Source organism: Caenorhabditis remanei, chromosome X (genome assembly GCF_010183535.1).
Source record: "Caenorhabditis remanei strain PX506 chromosome X, whole genome shotgun sequence".
In the NCBI taxonomy this organism is placed as follows: Eukaryota; Metazoa; Nematoda; class Chromadorea; order Rhabditida; family Rhabditidae; genus Caenorhabditis; species Caenorhabditis remanei.
In genome coordinates, this window is record NC_071333.1 from 9,706,181 (window position 1) to 9,721,088 (window position 14,908).

General features: G+C 36.8%; 1 protein-coding gene across 1 annotated transcript; it reads right to left on the reverse strand.

Annotated features, from left to right (window-relative positions):
- Positions 1 to 325: 325 nt before the first annotated feature.
- On the reverse strand, positions 326 to 7,667 carry GCK72_023880 (uncharacterized protein; the record flags this gene model as incomplete). Its single annotated transcript, XM_003109688.2, has 19 exons — positions 326 to 433; positions 486 to 579; positions 625 to 728; positions 780 to 930; positions 981 to 1,064; positions 1,113 to 1,208; positions 1,261 to 1,698; positions 3,189 to 3,280; positions 3,330 to 3,481; positions 3,717 to 3,826; positions 3,917 to 4,013; positions 4,069 to 4,159; positions 4,283 to 4,460; positions 4,893 to 5,008; positions 5,055 to 5,272; positions 5,813 to 5,878; positions 5,931 to 5,982; positions 6,854 to 6,972; positions 7,607 to 7,667. 19 exons carry the CDS (start codon positions 7,665 to 7,667, stop codon positions 326 to 328), a joined length of 2,427 nt encoding a protein of 808 aa, XP_003109736.2.
- Between the last annotated feature and the right edge of the window lie 7,241 nt (positions 7,668 to 14,908).

A 14,908-nucleotide genomic window follows, 5' to 3' on the forward strand; every position in this document is an offset into this window, starting at 1 on the left:
TCGAAAATATTGGTCAGATACTTGTCTATACTTTACACAAAAACTGTCAAGATACTCCGTCATGAACCATTGGATGATACACGTTGGACTCCGATAGTGGAAAAAACTGAGGTGGAAGAAGAAACACGAATTTTTATTAATAGCCAATAACATACTGGTTTGGTTGAAGATTGAATTACGGAACTGTAACATTAATATTTTATTTTTCTAGTTTAGCTTTACTAATATGGTGTAAGAAACTTTAGAAATGTTTTATTAATATATATTTAGTATGTCCTTGGTTGAATAAATAAAGGTTGAAAACTGAATTTGAAGAATCCCGAGATTAGAAAAGATGGAGCCCCATGTTGAGGCAAGCAACCTTGCTGAACTTGACAGTGTTGATAATGACACGAGTGTTGAGTCTAGTAATTGGAATTTTGGTCTCCGCAGCCTGTAATTTTTTAGAGTTGAGAAATGATAAAGGTCTCGAAACATAGAATTACCTGTGAGAGTTGCTCGATAAGTGGAGAAGACTCCTTGCGGACGTACATGTTAACTTTGGCGCTCATGTTGGCGGCAGCAGATGAGAAAAGGGCTCTGAATATTATTTTTGAATTCAATTGGATACTGAAATCGTCCTACTTTTGAGCTTTCTCGTTTTCTCCGTAGCATTGAAGAACATTGTCCTTGGTGTTCACGATATATCCAGTCACTTGTCCATTTTCTTTGGCAACTTTAGCAGAGACCTAAACCCCAAAAAACGTTGTTGTTAATCAAGATAAGTACTGTAAACATACTCCTCCAGTTTTGAGAAGAGCGGTGAGGAATTCCTCTCTGTCGTAGATAGACACCTCTCCGTCATAATCAAGAACATCGGTTAGTTTTTCAACATTCACGTCCTCGACGGTCACATCGGTGTTATCTGATGCGAAAGAAAGAAGTTCGAATCTAAAAAAGGTAAAAGTTAGATGAGAAGTGGGATCATTGGAAAAGGACACCTGTTGACGGTGATGCGCTCAAAAAGATGTTTATCTCCAACGACGAAACCGACGGTATCTCTCCAGGAAGCAAAGTTCGAGTACCTGAATCAAAGATTATTTAGATGATATCTTCGAAATCTGAGTTGTTACTTTTCGAAATCGACAGTGATGTTCTTGGAGATATCCATATCAACAAGTCCAACGCTTTTGTTAATGAGAAGGTCCAAAAGGTGAAGGTGGACTGGTCTGTAATACGGTAAGAATGAAGACAACTATAGATGAATGAGTAGGTGCTCACTTCTCCTCTCTGTTTCTAAATGTTTGCTCGAAGTGGCATTCTCCAGAGTAATCGATGAGTGGGACACTCTTGGTGATCTGAAAAAGGGCAGTATAAACTAATTTTATTAAAACAAGTCTAGAAGAAATGAGACCGGTCAAACTTGCCTTGTAAACGTAGTTGAGTTTGTTCTCAACAGAAACTTCTTCAATCCAGATAGTCTTATCTTCAAACTTCTTGTCGATCTCACCCAACATAACGTATGCTTGTCTCTCATTGCATTTCACAATAGAACCGAAAGCAACTGGTTGCTCATCATGACAGAAAGTAACTGTCAAAGCGTTGGTGTGGCTCATGAACTCAGCATTGTTGTTAACTGGGAGAAGAGAGTCTCCGAGTGCTTGATATGGGAGAGTCTTGTTGACAATATCAACGAGGGCGGTTGAGTGAAGCATGTTTCTGAAAACAAGTATTTCTTCACAGAAATGTTTTGAAAAAGGAAAGTCGTCGAAGGAATGAAAATAATGAAGCCGACTGGTGACAACTGTCGAAGTGCGAATGGATGACCTGGAGGATGAAGAGTGAGAGGCGGTCCTCAGAAGCCCAGATTACATCTCTTGGCCGAATTTAGATGAAAGCAGAACTTGGACATCGATAACAATCAGTCCCAGTTTCGTCTTTGTAGCATCTCATTTCCATTAAAGGGGGCATTCAGGTCAGGTGCGATATTCATCTCAATCATGTTCTTCTATTCCATAGCCTCAAATAGGAGATGACGGATGTAGAAGCCTGGAAGAGGACTAGTGTAATTTCAGAAACAAAAAAGCTTGAGAAACTTGAAATGGGACGAATGTGTGTAGATTGTTTAATTCTACGCTTTCTTTTCTCTTTCTATGAATTTACATCCTAAATAAACTGGAAAATATTTTTACAAATTTTTGAATATTTTGAAACGATTAACACAAGTCTCCAAACCTGTACGATTCAAAAGCTGAAAAACAAAAGTCTATTCAGATTAGTTAACTCATTTTGAAAACGCATACCGTTTTCTGTAGCGTGTCGGCAGCACGTGTGCTAGGTGGGGGAGCTTGGCTATTTTGACTTTGATGTTTAACATACCTACTGCTCTCTCAATTTCTATTATGTTGACAACATTACTGCCAGTCGAGACAAATAGGAATTTAGAAGAAATCGGAAAATGAGATAGTCTGATTACTTTGAAATAGTTTTGTTTCACAAAGTTGACTGGAAAAAACGACGAGAACTTGTAGTTTGATTTTAAATCAAGCTGATCTTAACCATTTGAAAATAATTCATAAATTGTACTATATTTGTACTTGCAATTTTTCGTGAATTCTATTTCGTTTTATATGTATTATAGCTTGTTGTTGTATTTAAACAGTAACCTGATGCTGGTTTCTGCTACGTTTGTACACCTGTTCTTTCTGAAACTTTAATTGTGAATTTACCGACTTGTTCTGTTTGACCACTGGAACATGTGTACAGAGTTCGTGTTGAGTATTCAAATTTTGGTACGTGTGAGAAGCAACAAAGACACAAAACGTGTTTATCCCAATAGATTTATGGCAAGTCAACAAATAAAATTCTTATAGAAATCTGATTGAACTATGAAACATACTCACTAGATTACCCGGATACCAATCGTATTATTTTTCATGCAAACTGGATGGAGGAAGAGAAACAGAAATATCATAATAACTGTAATAAAGAACTAGAATGACAATTGAGAAGCATTGGGTGGAGGGGGGTGGAGAAGATGAAAATGCACGTGTATTGGCAAAATTTGTGACTACTTTGTGGAGAAAAATTACATTGGGTCAATGTTGAAAAACCCTCCACTAGTAATTCAATGGAAGTTTCTTGAGATCTTGATTAAACATGGAAATGTGGAGGGAGTAGGTAGAAGAAATGTGGATACATGAAGCTACAGTCCGACTATAATCAACTGGTCTATCAGGTCATTGGTTCGGTTAAAAATATGATTGAAATCAAAGACACGTTTGATGAATGATGCTGTTTTCTGAAAAAGAGAGATTAAGATTGGAAAGTTTACATGAATAAATACTTACACTTAACGTTGCTGACATCATCAGAAGATTTGAGAAGATAGTTTGAGCTTCTCTTCCTCGTTCTGTTGAGAGATAGCAATACATTTGAGTCAGCAAACGCATCCTTTCACACTCGATTGTCTTTTTGCCTAGTGAGGAGAGTCCTTCCGCATCTGGAAAATTGAGGTTTTGCACTTGACGAAGCCAATCGAATATATCCTTTGCAAAGTTTTCCAAACGCTTGGGAATGCCATTTTCAAAAGTCAACGGTTTTTTTTTGGAAAAAGACTACTAAGAGTAAAGAATGAGAAAAATCCCAAGAGAATGTCCTGTGACGTCACGTCTTCCGTCTTTTCGTTTCTATTCCTCCTATTTTCTTCCGTCTTTTTTGCGGCGATATAATCTAACCTGGATTATGGAAGAGAAGAAGCTTGTAGAGTACAAACGTTGATTCTTTGATCTTGAGCTGCCTCATCATTTTGTAGCATCCATCAATTAACATTGCGTGCATCTCCTCCCTGGAAACCCCATATTGAGATGACAGAAAAAGAGAAAAAAAACACAGAAGATTTTTTAAGAAGAAGAAGAAGAAGATTGAGATGGCTCACCATGAATTGGCTGGTTTTCCTCCTTTCTCGATGAATGAGCCGTCCGGATAATTGAGCCGCTCTGGTATTGGTTTTGGGGTGCAATCTGGCTCAAGCTCTGAAATAAGACGAATTGGGTTTTTCTCGCTCTCATAAAATCCCTTTGCACTTACTTATTACAATATCACACTCAAACTCGTTCTTTGTGTAGAAAGCTAATTGAATAAGCGGGAATATTGGGGCAAAGGCTTTCATGAGTGCCAGCTGAAAAAAGTTGATTGGTTAGAAACAGCTTGAAAAGAAACATGTAATATTAGATCATAAGAAGAGTAAGGTGGTTTCATTCCATGATACCGCAAAATTTGAAGAGTTGGAACCGAAACTCACCTTATCATTTAACAATAATCCTTCCATGATCGGCAAACATTTTCCCCATTCCAACATTAATGAGAGATCCCTCACAAACCATTCTCTCAAGTTCTCTAAAGAGCACTCGAATGGTTCCACCGTTGATTCTTGCGGCATTGTGTTCTCTTCCATATATGACACGTCATCCAGTAAGCAGCTGAAAAATACATGCATTAGAAAATTCACTTCCTTCTGCAAACACAACTGGTTCAAACTTGTTTCTATCTTACTTTTTTCTATATGTAAGTCAATCTTTCCTTAGTTCAAATTAGGACAACAAAACCGTTTTTCAGCCTGCTCATTCTTAGAATTCCTAGCGACACCAGATTAATCTCTTTTGCTTGGGACGGAGAGAATACTCAAAAAAGTACATGGCTCAAAGAGGAAAAAAATACTGAACCTCAATAACAACAGTGCTATAAAATGAAAAATTTGTTCTAGGAAAGAAAGAGAACTGCCCCAATAGAATTGTTAAATTGGGGTAGATTGGTGAACTTGGAGAATCGAAAATAACAAAAACAACAATGTCAAATTTACGACTACCCATTTGAACCAAGCGTTTTCAGAAAAACAACTGTTGTCAACATACCTTGAATACATACAAGAAGTCGCAGAGGGGTGAGATTCAAAACGAAAAGAGTTCCTAAGTGATTTCACTTTCGTCTCTATCCGTAATAAATCATCAATTATTGACTTTACATCGTTCTGGAATGTGGAAGCTCATCATTGTTCAGAACATATATCAACCAACCTGAGCATCGGGATCTAATGAGGGATGGTCGTGTTCTACCATACAATTCACCATAGTACTAGATGATGGGGTTGACGTGTTTATATATGTATCAGATGCTATACTTTGTGGACTTCCGATATCTTCTTTGATAATCACTTCTTTTAACCGTTTTTCTTCTTCCCGCTTCTTTTTAAGAGCTTTTGTGTACCGGATTTTGTCTCGATCATGTTGGATTGCTGAAATAATATCGAATTTGCAGTTTTTGAATTGTTTCATGGAAATAGGTACGCTAGCACATTACTTTTTACTGCGTTTTTGTTTTCATATAACGAATAGATATCGGAAACATGTGGTACATCTTTTCCGAAGTTTTCATAGTCTGAGTACCTTGTCAAAGAAAATAATGTTGGTAAAAAGTATGTGACGTTCATTTTTTCATTCATGTCGAAGCAAAGATCATTTTGATGACAAATACTTCTGAACCCCTCCCAACAAATTCCAACAGTTGAACTGACCAAAAAATCGGTCTCAAATTTAGCCGCGCCCCGTAAAGAAATTAAGTTTCCTACGATTCTAGAATGTCATGAGAGAATGTTTATTGCAGTCAGTTTTTGTGCTGCAATGACGAGTTTATAATAAATCAATCACGATATAAGTATAGTTGTCATGGGAAATCAGAATTTGATTTGTCTACGTTTTTCTTTTTTCATCATTTTTTCGCTTCTGTCTAGAAGCTTTTTATGAGACAAAATCGAGAAAATAGGAGGAAATCTCACCCTTGGGATCCATTCCCATATCGAAGCATTTTTTCAGTCGACAACTTCTGCAAACGCATCGGACAGCTGAATAAAAGAGTATATAGTAATTGAATGATTGTTCCTGCTCTCGACTTACACTTCCCCACCACGCAGTCTCCAGTGAATTGGCATGTGAATGTCTGCTTGTTCTGTAAAAGACCAAGTCTGGTTGAATCATTTTCTCTCTTCTGTTTTTTTTTATTGGATGCGTTTAACAAGACCTTATTTGGTCACTACTTCTCATGTTTCTGGCTTCCGTGTCTGACGGTCCCTTCTGGCAAATTTGATACAATTGGAGCGGAACAATGCATTTTCTTGCGCATCGGCGACAATTTTCTGTCTTTTCTTTCTCTTTTCAATGTTACGCAGAGAGATAGAGAGGCCGGGCCCTTTTTTTTCTTCGAAACATCTTTTGAGCAAATAGAAACTGAGAGCACTAAAAACTTGCGAAGTTTCCAGAGCACGTGCCCAAAAAAAAGATGTTGAAGACGGACGATAGAAGATAGAAAAGGAAGCAGGAACTTTTTTCAGGGACTTCTTTTCTCTCTCAGAACTTTTCCGCATCTCCGTCATTCATGCCACGCGAAGTCATGCTATACATGTCTTAGTGTAGTACTTTTCTTTTTGTTTTTTTTCTATAGTCTTCATTTTAGAGTAAACCAGAATTGGTAGAAAGCTAAAAATACGGCACATGCCAGATGATGGACGATGCACTTGAGTGATTTATGAAAAAAAAGAGGCCAATTCTAAAGAACTGAGGGTCCCCCAACTCAAGACGATGTACGGATGTGTGCTCGATTTTTTCAAAGGCAAGGAAAAAAACGAAGAAAAAAACGAAAAGAGAAACGCGGAAAGAAAAGTCATCTCACAACGCTTGATTTTCTTTTTCAGGATGAATGCCTCAGCTTCAGCTCGTTAATCTTGGCCCCGATTCAAGTGGAGGGAAGGGAGCATTCTTGGTGCAATCTACACATTTGTTTTCTTTTTTCCCTTTTTCAGCAGGAATACGGAAAGACTTACCACCAGAGCTCGTCGGAAGAAGGTCTTGCAACCGTTGCAGCTTGCCACCGAGTAATGAATACCGCTCGCCAAATCACTGCATACCACGCACAGCGTACCTTCCGGAATTTTCTCTCTCTCTGGAACAAGAAACAATATTTTTATTTATAGAAATAAGGATTCATGGGATTAGATCAAGTTGTTACTGAGAGGCTTCTTTTCCTTTGAACCGTTTTTGGAAATCTTTTGAACTCAATTTTATTGTTTTCTCTTACGAAAACTGTCATAATTTTTTTTTCAACTACTGTAAAAGCATTCCATTGAACTTTGAGTACAGTAGACGATTCGAAACATGTTTTCGAAATTCACATTGTTATCGAAAAAAGTGAAGAAGTTTGTTTTCAGATTTCAAGTTGTTCTTATTATTTCAGCTTCCTTCTTCTAAGTCATAATCTTGTTTGTATTCAAAAACGAACAGATATGCGTCACTTTCTTATTTTTCTCTCTCCTCGTGTTGATGAATAATATTATGCTTGGCCGTCTTGTGTCTCATATAAATAAACGACTTCTAGGAATAGAAGGTGTTCTTCCCGGTTCTAGAAAGAACTTTTCGACAAAAATGGCAAAAAGTTCAACTTGGAGTGTACCCTTACTATTTTGGTACGAACATAAATCTACAATTGGTGTTCCGTCCAAGTGTGCATCTGTTTTCAGTTACGGCTTTCTCATCCAGACACATCCTCCTAGAACTAAGATCACTTTTTCAATACTCACTTTTGTTTTTGATAGATGGTAGCTCGTGATACATTATCATGGACACCGGCGGGACAAGCATGATTGATACAATACAGTAACTCTAAAAGATGAAAGGACCTTTTGAAAAAGTGCAACTTTGAAAAAAAAGAAAAAAGAAAGGATAAGAAAAGAAGAAATTTTTGAGGGACAGGAAATTTCCCGGACCAAGAAAAGAGAGTGAGAGCAAAGAGTTGGTAGCCGGGGGGAAGTGGAAAAGAAAATGGGAGTGGGGTTCGAGTTTGGGTAAGAGGTGAGAGAGAGAATCGGGGTAAAATGAAACTCGACACAACTGGGTCTTGGAGAGAAAAAGAGTGATAGAGGAAGAAGGCTCTGGGGCCTCGAACCAGCTACTTTGTGTGTGTGTGTATGCGAGCTCGAGAGAGAAGAAAGAGGAAGGGACACAGACTCGGGGTGTGTGTATGTGTCTTTTGCGTTTCCTGCCCAGAAAAGGGGCGGAGTCGGCGAGTCCGCTCGAAGAGAAAAAAAAAGGGAAAATTGGCGGCGCCCTCGGCACGTAGGCCAGTCTAAATTGCCAGGGCACGAGGCGCAAAAAAGTTTTGACAAAAAAGGAAAGAGAGTGTCTTGCGTGGAAAAAGACGATTTTTCACATGGAATGCTGTATCGGTATTCGGGGCGGTGAAAACTATCTGCAAACGGAACAACGAAAGAGAATCGGAATGAAGTACCCATTTATGGGTGGGGGATATTGATAACGAAATGAAGACGAAAAGAGAACTGTAGGTGTTCAAAGATTGAGAAAAATATTGGAGGTCATATGAATCCGAGAGACGAATGGAGAAAAAAACTGATTATCAAAAAAAGATTTGTGATGTGAAAAGAATAGACAGATCACTAACAGAATGAATGTTACTTAATGTTGTAAAAAAAAGTGATAACAGGCTCAAAATATTCCCAGTTGTTTGTTAATTCTCGGATATCAGACTACTTGAATGTCTGAATTAAACTTTGGCAGACAGTTGTAGGTACTTCGGAAATTTAATACAGGTTATAACACTGGCTGAATTAAAATTGACAAAATTGAATTCTTAATTTTAGAAATCAGACAAAAATGATTATAACTATATCCGTACGATTGTTTTTCTGGAAATATTCTTTGATATTGACTCCCACGCGGATTATGATCCTACCGCCACAATGTTTGTACTTCCGAACGGCTCAACTACATTCTTGCAGAATAAGGTCCCAAAATAGTTCATCTCAATTTTTCTCACATCGAAAAAAAAGAAAAATCCTATACCGGAAGCTAGATATATTTTCTGAAGAAACGAAAAGGACTTGAAAGCACAAAAGCGAAATAGAGTGAAGTGGGAAGAAATAAAAAATTCTGAGGACGGCTCTAAAAGTTTCCATGGCTTCAGTGTTGGCACTATGAAAGAAACGAAGACGACAAGAAGTTATGAATTCTCAATTTTTATAGACTAAAGAATCGCGTCGCACTTTAAAAATGATGTTTTCATAAGTACAGTGAACCGTTTCTTTTTCAAAGAAGAAAGAGTTATTGGTTGAAACAGTATTTTCTCACAAACTTGTTTGACAAAGAACTCTGCTCACAAAAAAACTTTGGTCAATTTCGCAAAGAACAAAAAGAAAATGAACCGAAAAGTCAAGAAAAAAAACTTGACTCCGTGGGGAAAAAATAGACGATACGCATGTGGAAGTGATGGGAGCCAATTCAAGGAAGTTCATACCAACGTCCAAATGAAGCCGTCATATTCAGAGGGGCATAGAGTAGCAATGCGGAAAGAAATATATGAGAGGAAGCGATTTTCTCACAAAGTCAGTTATATCTTCTTATGGTTCAATGGACATACGATAAGCTTAAATGAGTCATGAGGGAGGGAAAACATCTGAAGAAATCTGCATCGGCTGGCATATTTGGATTTCCAGGATAAAACTTTCTTTGTCTACGTTTAGGTTATGTCACTACAAAAACTAAATCAAAATATATTTCTAGAATATATTCATATTTTGAGCTGGACTACGGAGTGACTGAAAAATTGACAGAAGAATAGAGACGAAACACTTCTGACGCTGTTCAAATTTGATATTTTCAAAATTAGTTTCAGATTCAATTTCAGCTGCTTCTGACTCCCTCGCAAAAATTTAAATATAGGATTCGTAACAAAATATTAAACTTTAGAGCAAGTGCATAGCTCATTTTATACGGATTGGGGGTGTTAAAAGTGACCAGACGCATGAACGGGATTAGTCTGGTATCGAGATGATGAATTCTAGAATAATGATATGACGCAACCATTGAAACAGGGGATTCCACACAGGTGATTTTTCTGAATCAACTTGGAGACGTGACTTTTTTCAGAAATTTTATCTTTAGAACTAGAGTTATGATGTATTAGAGAAAAATGTAGTTTCAGAATGAATATGTCTGATTCTGAGAAACATATCAAAGAGAATGTAATTGGACATTCAGCAATATTTCTTTTTTTTTCCTAAAATTCTAGTATTATGATGAAAACCGCTTCATGTTTTCATCTATGAAAAGAAATATTTGGAAGAAAAAATGAAAAGAGAAACGGAATCTAGGAATAGTTGATGTCACTCTCTGAAAATTTCATGAAGACACCTCGAAAACATTTTTATCTATGTAGAAAAGAGCAAAAGCAAAAGCACAAAAAATGTCGCTCAAGTTCAAGCAGGTGAAAACAGCTGACGCGTTGTTTCGAGAGCGAAATTATTTGAAGAGTAAGTGGAAAGGATGAGAAAATGCATGTCCAACGATAACTCAGTCAAAGTTTGAAAACAGGTGGTCGTCTTGATTTAAGAGTAACGGAGATCTCAACAACATGACTTTCAAAAAGACAAAGAATGAAAAAAAGAAAAGAAGGGACCCAGCTGTTAGTTTGTCTTTCTACATTTTTAGGAAGGAAGGAAGATCCTAAAAAGAAGAGAAAAAAATGGCAAAGCGAAGAAAAAAGAAGGACTAAACATTTCTCTCTAGTCTGACGAGAGAATATAAGCAAACGGGACCAAAATGAACTTTTGTCTCTGTGCTTTGCTTTATTGACACACTTTTTTTCTAGTAGACAATTTATAGGTCCGTACTCAAAGCAAATGACGAAAGTATGTTTCAGTATTAAGGAAATTGCGAACAAAACAGGAAACAGATAAATCGGAAGGGATGTCTGCCATAATTTTTTTAACACGTTCAATTCATATCGGAAACTGATTCTTGATATAATTCCAACAACTAAGTTTATTTCTCACTACATAAAGACTAAAGTCCGGAACCAACTCACTAACTGAACCAAAATTTGGAAGTATTCTGAGAACGACCATCTCGATGGAACCAGTTTAAATACGGTTAACCTCTTTAAAATGGTTCCGCCCACATTTTTGACATCTAAAAAATTTTTGAAACTGGGAAAGGTTCGATAAAAAGAATTCCGGTTTTCAATAGTTTTTCTCATCATTAATTACATTATCGTTTCCAGAATCTAATATTATTCGTAGAGAAAATACGGCACCCTAAGTTCAAAGTTCAAAGCGTGAAATGCACAATATATGTAAGTGGCTCAAACTATATGATCGAACTAGTTAAATAAACGCTATGTATTAAGAGAAATACCTTTTTTTAATAGCCTTGCTGAAAAATGGAGTGTGAATACTTTTTCAAGAAACGTATGCGGCTTCAAGTTTCAACTTTGAAACATTTCTATAGAATACTTCCTTTTTGTTGGAACTGAGAGAAAGAAAAGTAAAGACCTTCACTTTTATGTGCTTTCCGCCACAATTTATTTCCTTTTCTATTCCTTTTTCCATTTTTTTTTTCATTTTTTGGTGTACATCTTTTTGAACAAAAATGCGAAATCGAAGCCATTCACTCACTGTTATTCGGCATTTTTTGCGCTCCCAGGAAGTCTCGTCATTCACAATTGCAGTTTAATCCTATACATCAGTTGGTACCAAAAAGCCAATTGAAAAAGGGCAAAAGAGAACGCGTCAATCTGCAAAAACGGCTTTGTGGGTGCTGGTAAATGCAAATGAGTTTGTGTAGAATGTAAAATCGAGGAAAAGGGATAAACATGTTATGAAGTGAAATGTAACAACAATTACATTATTCAATAAGTAACACTGTCTCGGAGAAAAAAAAACGAAAAATGTTCCAAAATAAGAGAAAATTTCCGAAGCAAGAGGAAGAAGACAGGGGGAGTCGAAGAAAACTGAAATTTATATTCTCAGAGAGTAGAGGGAACAAAAAGTTTTTTTGATTCTGAAGTCTTGAGAACGAGAAAGGAAAAGCATAATATGTGTTGGCGTGCCCACATCAAGTGCCACATTTTCAGCGGGAACGCTTTTGCAGACGTGTCATTTTCTATTTGCGCAAGATTCAAATGACATGTTGTCTCTTCCTTAGTTTTTTTGAATTTGGGTAAGGTTGAAAAATGAAAAAGATCAAAATTAGTCATACTGTGATTTCAGAGCTTGTGTTCCGTTCTAGACTGATTTATGTCTGAACTAAATCCAGGAAATGAGAACAATGAAACATTCAAAGTAGGAACATAATGATTTCGAATAGATTGCATCGAGAGTGTGTAGAGTGTAATACTGGTTCATATTGTGACTCAGAGATACATTTTGTTTCGAACCACTAAAAAATGAGGAAAAATAAACAATTATTTTATTGTTTTCTAAAACAACAAACATGAAAAAAAAACGTTTGTTTTGTTGAAGAAAATTGTGTTTCTTCTCTTTTTCAAACAAAAACTAGACTCCATGAAGTACAATTTTAAATAATTCCTCTTGTCCTATTCACCCATATAAATCAACCTCATCCATCAATCACTCAAAACCTAATCAAGGAATTATTCCACGACCAACGAATTTCTATTTCCAACAAAACACAGGTAACGGACTGCCTTTTGTGAACAATTGTAGTGAGAGAATGTAGTCAACAGCACGTAAAATGATTGGGTATTTCATCGGCAATATGATAAGAAAAGGAGAAACGTTATTTTTTTCTGGCATTCATATGGTCAGTAAGAAACATATGGGCGGTAAAATGGATAAGAAAAAGTTGGTCTTATTGGTGGATCGTGCAAAAAATAAACAGGGTAAAACGTGGAAAATGTAAAAAGTTCCGTTTCACACAAACAAAAGAACATCTTGAAAATCGCTCCGAAAAAGATTGATTTTCGGTGAAGAATAAGTACGTCACAGAACAAGGTGTATTGTTGAACCTGCTCCGTTGACCTACCCGAAAAATAGTGCAACATGTGTGCATTGAGCGGAGCCTTCCACCAAAGAGAGGGAATTTACGAAAAAGAGAAAGTGTGGAAGGAAAATGAAAAATTGACAAACCGTACTCACTCACTCACACACTTTCACATACAAATAGTACGAGAATCCAAGATAGTTTAAAGATTACAAGTGGTTTCCATTGGCGCGCCAGCAGAGGTCAAACAAATTACGTGTGCGCGCAAAAGGGCCGCCTAGCATCGGGTATCGGGGGGCCGTCAGTCCCTCCAGCAGCATCATCCAACGCTTCGACACACCTGTCGATTTTGTCTTTCCGACTGAAGCACTCTCGATTTTGCGTACTCCATGAATTCACCGATCATTTTCGATATCTCTACGTTTCGTGCACTATTACCCGTTTCCACAACTCAATGAGAGATTATTGATTGATAACAACAATTGGCTTGAAAAGAAAATGACGGCGGAAAACGTAGTCGATGCCGATGAGAATCCCCCCTGTTTTCTTTTCATTCAGGTTTTCTTATCTCAGCGTTCTGTACTTTAGTTCGACATCGTGGAAGTGAGAAAAGAAAAGATTCGATAGGCTACAAATAACTTCCGAGGAATAGACGACTAATTTCTTTTCAAAAAATTCATGAGGAAGTTTGATAGTTATCTTCAAAGACTGTACCGATTGAGTAGTCAAGGTGAAATGTCAGTAAGAAAGTGATTCAGTGACTAGAAAAGACGGTCAAAAAATTTAGTTTCTTCTGAACATCAAGAAGAAAAAGAACTGAAAGAAAAAACACGGTAGACACATAATATCAAGATGTGAAGATAAAAAGATGAATGAAAATGAAATGGATAAGGACACGGTTTTTGATCCACTAATACTTGACGTGGGGGTGGGCAAAAAAGGAGAAAGCCAGGGAAAAACACAGTCTTGTCTTTTCTTCTCTTCATTTCTTCCCACTTTCGGCATTCCGACCGAAGACACAAAAGTTCTTCAAAGAAACAGAAAAAAAAACGAAAAAATCGGATAGACCCCTCCCTACTCATCATGCAATCCTCATGAAACACGAGTCACTCTGAAAACTGTCATTATAAACTAAAGTATCCAATCAGTATCTTTATGACTGCCTTCTTTTTTCAAATCTTTGTTCTTTGACAATTTTTCTTTGAAGTTGTTTCTATGGAACCTTCCGCCTATTTCACTCTCGACCACCATCTCGTCAAAGAACCGGTTCCCCAAAGATTCGTAATTATTTTTTCCCGGGTTTCTCTCAGCCTACCCAGAAATCTTTTCCCGAAAAAAGAAAAAGTGTGAACAAAATAAAAAAGGACACAATAGGGAAGGATCTCGATGCGTCGATTGTATCTTTTTATGTTTATATTTGGATAGTGAGGGACTTGAATAACACGAGAAAAAGATATAAACAAATATGATTGACTTTTGGTCTTGATAAGGAGTATCATAGATTCAGTTTTATTTACTACAAAGTACAAGTCAGTTAGTCAGTGACACGGACCAGTTAGATTGTTTTTAATAAACCAAACAGTAAGTATGAAAAATGAACATGAATGATCAATAATACACAATTGTTGAATGAGTGTGGTGTTTTTTATTTACATAGACTATTGAATAAAAACACAGACACAATGACGATCCTCTCAATCCGGGAAGCATAATAGTCACATGTTAAACTTGAAACTTTTGGTGTCATAGTAATATAAAGATAAAGAAAAACATGTTCTCGTGTTGAATATTTCAAGTAAGTAACAGCAAGTGTCTAACTCAAAAGGTATCATATACCGGTGTAATTATCACAATTAACTACGAAGACAGAGGGTTTCGGGGGAATTCCAAAAGTCAAACAAGATCAAAAGATGATAGAAATTGAGAAGAATCATCAATTCAAGTGAAATGAACTACAAAGTATTTTTAGTCTAACTACAACAGTTTCGGACTTCTCATAACCTATTCTTAAAACTTCTCATAACCTATTCCAGTTCTTTTTTCACTACCAATAAAAAAGGAACAAACGTCACACAATCTATTTCATT